Here is a 2,257-nt window from a genome sequence, read left to right on the forward strand (position 1 = left end):
CTGTTGGAGCGGGTCCAGAGGAGGGTCACAAAAATGATCAGAAGGATGGAACAGCTCTGCTATGAAGAAAGGCTGAGAGAGTTGGGGATGTTCAGCCTGGAGAAGAGAAGGCTCCGGGGAGACCTTATTGCAGCCTTCCAGTACTTAAAGGGGGCTTACAAGAAAGATGGAGAGAGACTTTTTACCAGGGCCTGTAGCGACAGGGCAAGGGGCAATGGTTTTAGATTGGGGCAGGTTTAGATTGGACATGAGGAAGAAATATTTTACGATGAGGGTGATGAGACACTGGCACAGGTTGCCCAGAGAAGCTGTGGATGCCCCATCCCTGGAAGTGTTCAAGGTCAGGCTGGACGGGGCTCTGAGCAACCTGGTCTGGTGACAGATGTCCCTGCCCAAGGCAGGGGGTTGGACTGGATGATCTTTCAAGGTCCCTTCCAACCCAAACCATCCTGTGATTCTATCACACAAGATCAGGATTCAAATGAGCTCATGAAGCATCAGAGGGGGGTCAGAAGAAAAGGGAAGATATTGCATGGGGCACTTGGCAGGCACATCCTCCTCAGGCACCCAGTGCTAATCCAATCGTCAGGACCAACAAGGCACGAATTTCCCCATAGGCTGCACCGCTACCGAGCACCGTGGTTCCTCCGCAGCATGGGGAATGGCTCGCTCCCCAGGAGTTGGGCATTTCCACCCAACGGCTCCTCCAGAGCCAGGGCCCGAGTAACTGGCACAACTGTTTCCTCCTACCTTTTTCTTACTATATGCTGAAGTTTCTATGGCTTTGGGACTTCCAGAGGAAAGACCCTAAATTCTTACAGGGCCTTGGGACTGTTTCATAACTTGCAGCGCCGCTGGGCCAGGTACGTTTTTGTGGATTCATTTGAATTCAGCATCTTATTACACTGACATCTGTGACTAACTACAGCAGCCTGGACTCAGTGGCTCACGTGGTTCCTCTCATCCCGTGGGATGAATCCCTGCAGTTAGTCCTCCCAGGAACAGGCAGGAGATCTTTGAAGGGGTCCAGGTCTCTGCTCCTATGCTAGCGTGGGCTACGCGAGTGAAGACGCTGCACCCACAGTGAGAAGCTGCTCCGTTACCTCCCTCAGATTACTTCTACCGTTACCAATACACTGATGAAACAGCTTAAAATCACTCAGGAATCCTTTTATAGGGACTGGCAAGAAGGTTGGGGGAGAAAACGCCATTTTAAAGTGTTTTTCTGCCTTTCAGGGATCAGACGGCACAACTGAATGCAGGCGGAGATGAAGCCGTGAATGGATTTTGATCTAGTCCCATATAAGTCTACCAAGGGGTCGTCAAAGTCCTGGATCCACCTATAGATCAGTCTGTGGATGCCAAGGGACAGGGACTTCCCCAGACGGATCTATAGGTGGATCCAGGACTTCAGCGGGCATTGGGAGTGCCCTGCGCTGCCTCTGCGGAGCATCCCTGCTGTCCCCAGGCCACAAACCTGCTCCCAAACCACGTTGGGCAAAGCGGTGGCGGGTTTGGGAGCACGAACACGCTGGGTGGGGTGCATGGGGACACGCGCCACCCTCTTCTTCTGCACCACCACCACAGCTGGGGTGTGCGGGGAGGAAAGGGAGGGCAGGGTAGGCTGGCAGGGCTTGGATGGTAGGTGCTGCGCCCGGGAACAGGGCGAGAGGACAGCATGCTGGAAGGAGGGGACAGTGAGCCATCCCACTGCCGGTCTACAGCTTGGCCTCCATGGGGACCTGCCCTGGAGCTGGCTGTTCCCGGCTGGAACACCTTACCCCACACACGTCAACCTTTTTTGGGGGGCAAATCTTAAACAAGGCTGAGTTTCTGTCCCACCGGGGCTCTGTGCCATGGGGCCGTGGCCTTTTTGGGAACCCTGAAGCTGGGTGTGCTGCCCTGTCAAGCCGTGCTCACAGTCACTTGGAGCAGAAAGCACAGACGATCGGTGCAACCCCCTCTCAGAGCGAGGTTTGAGCTCAAAACCCGCTGGGTGACCTTGTTTCCTAAGAGCTCCCAAAACTGAAGCTCCAGAAGAGCTCAAAAACCACCCATGAGGTTGGGTCGGCCCTGTGGCAGGAGCAGCCGGCACCGAGCAAAGCTTTGGTGACGGCGTTGGCAAAGCCCTTTGGGGTAGGGAAGCACCCAAAACTGCCCCCCTGCCCCGGGCACCCCCCGTCGGACCTGAACTCCTCGTAGGAGGGGACGCGCTGGCGCACGGCCCGCAGCTTGGCGTCGTTCTCCCTCTCCCGCC

The 2,257-nt window shown here is 55.8% G+C and overlaps 1 protein-coding gene across 1 annotated transcript in view; it reads right to left on the bottom strand.

Annotated features, from left to right (window-relative positions):
• The window catches only part of CCDC103 (coiled-coil domain containing 103), a 6,647-nt gene that overhangs the window by 2,633 nt on the left and 1,757 nt on the right, over positions 1-2,257 (bottom strand). Inside the window, exon 2 of the mRNA XM_009328400.1 lies at positions 2,188-2,249. Coding sequence (XP_009326675.1) covers positions 2,188-2,249 — 62 coding nt within the window. The remainder of the gene's footprint in view (positions 1-2,187; positions 2,250-2,257) is intronic.

This window comes from Pygoscelis adeliae, unplaced genomic scaffold, assembly GCF_000699105.1.
Source record: "Pygoscelis adeliae isolate BGI_AS28 unplaced genomic scaffold, ASM69910v1 Scaffold97, whole genome shotgun sequence".
Taxonomy (NCBI): domain Eukaryota; kingdom Metazoa; phylum Chordata; class Aves; order Sphenisciformes; family Spheniscidae; genus Pygoscelis; species Pygoscelis adeliae.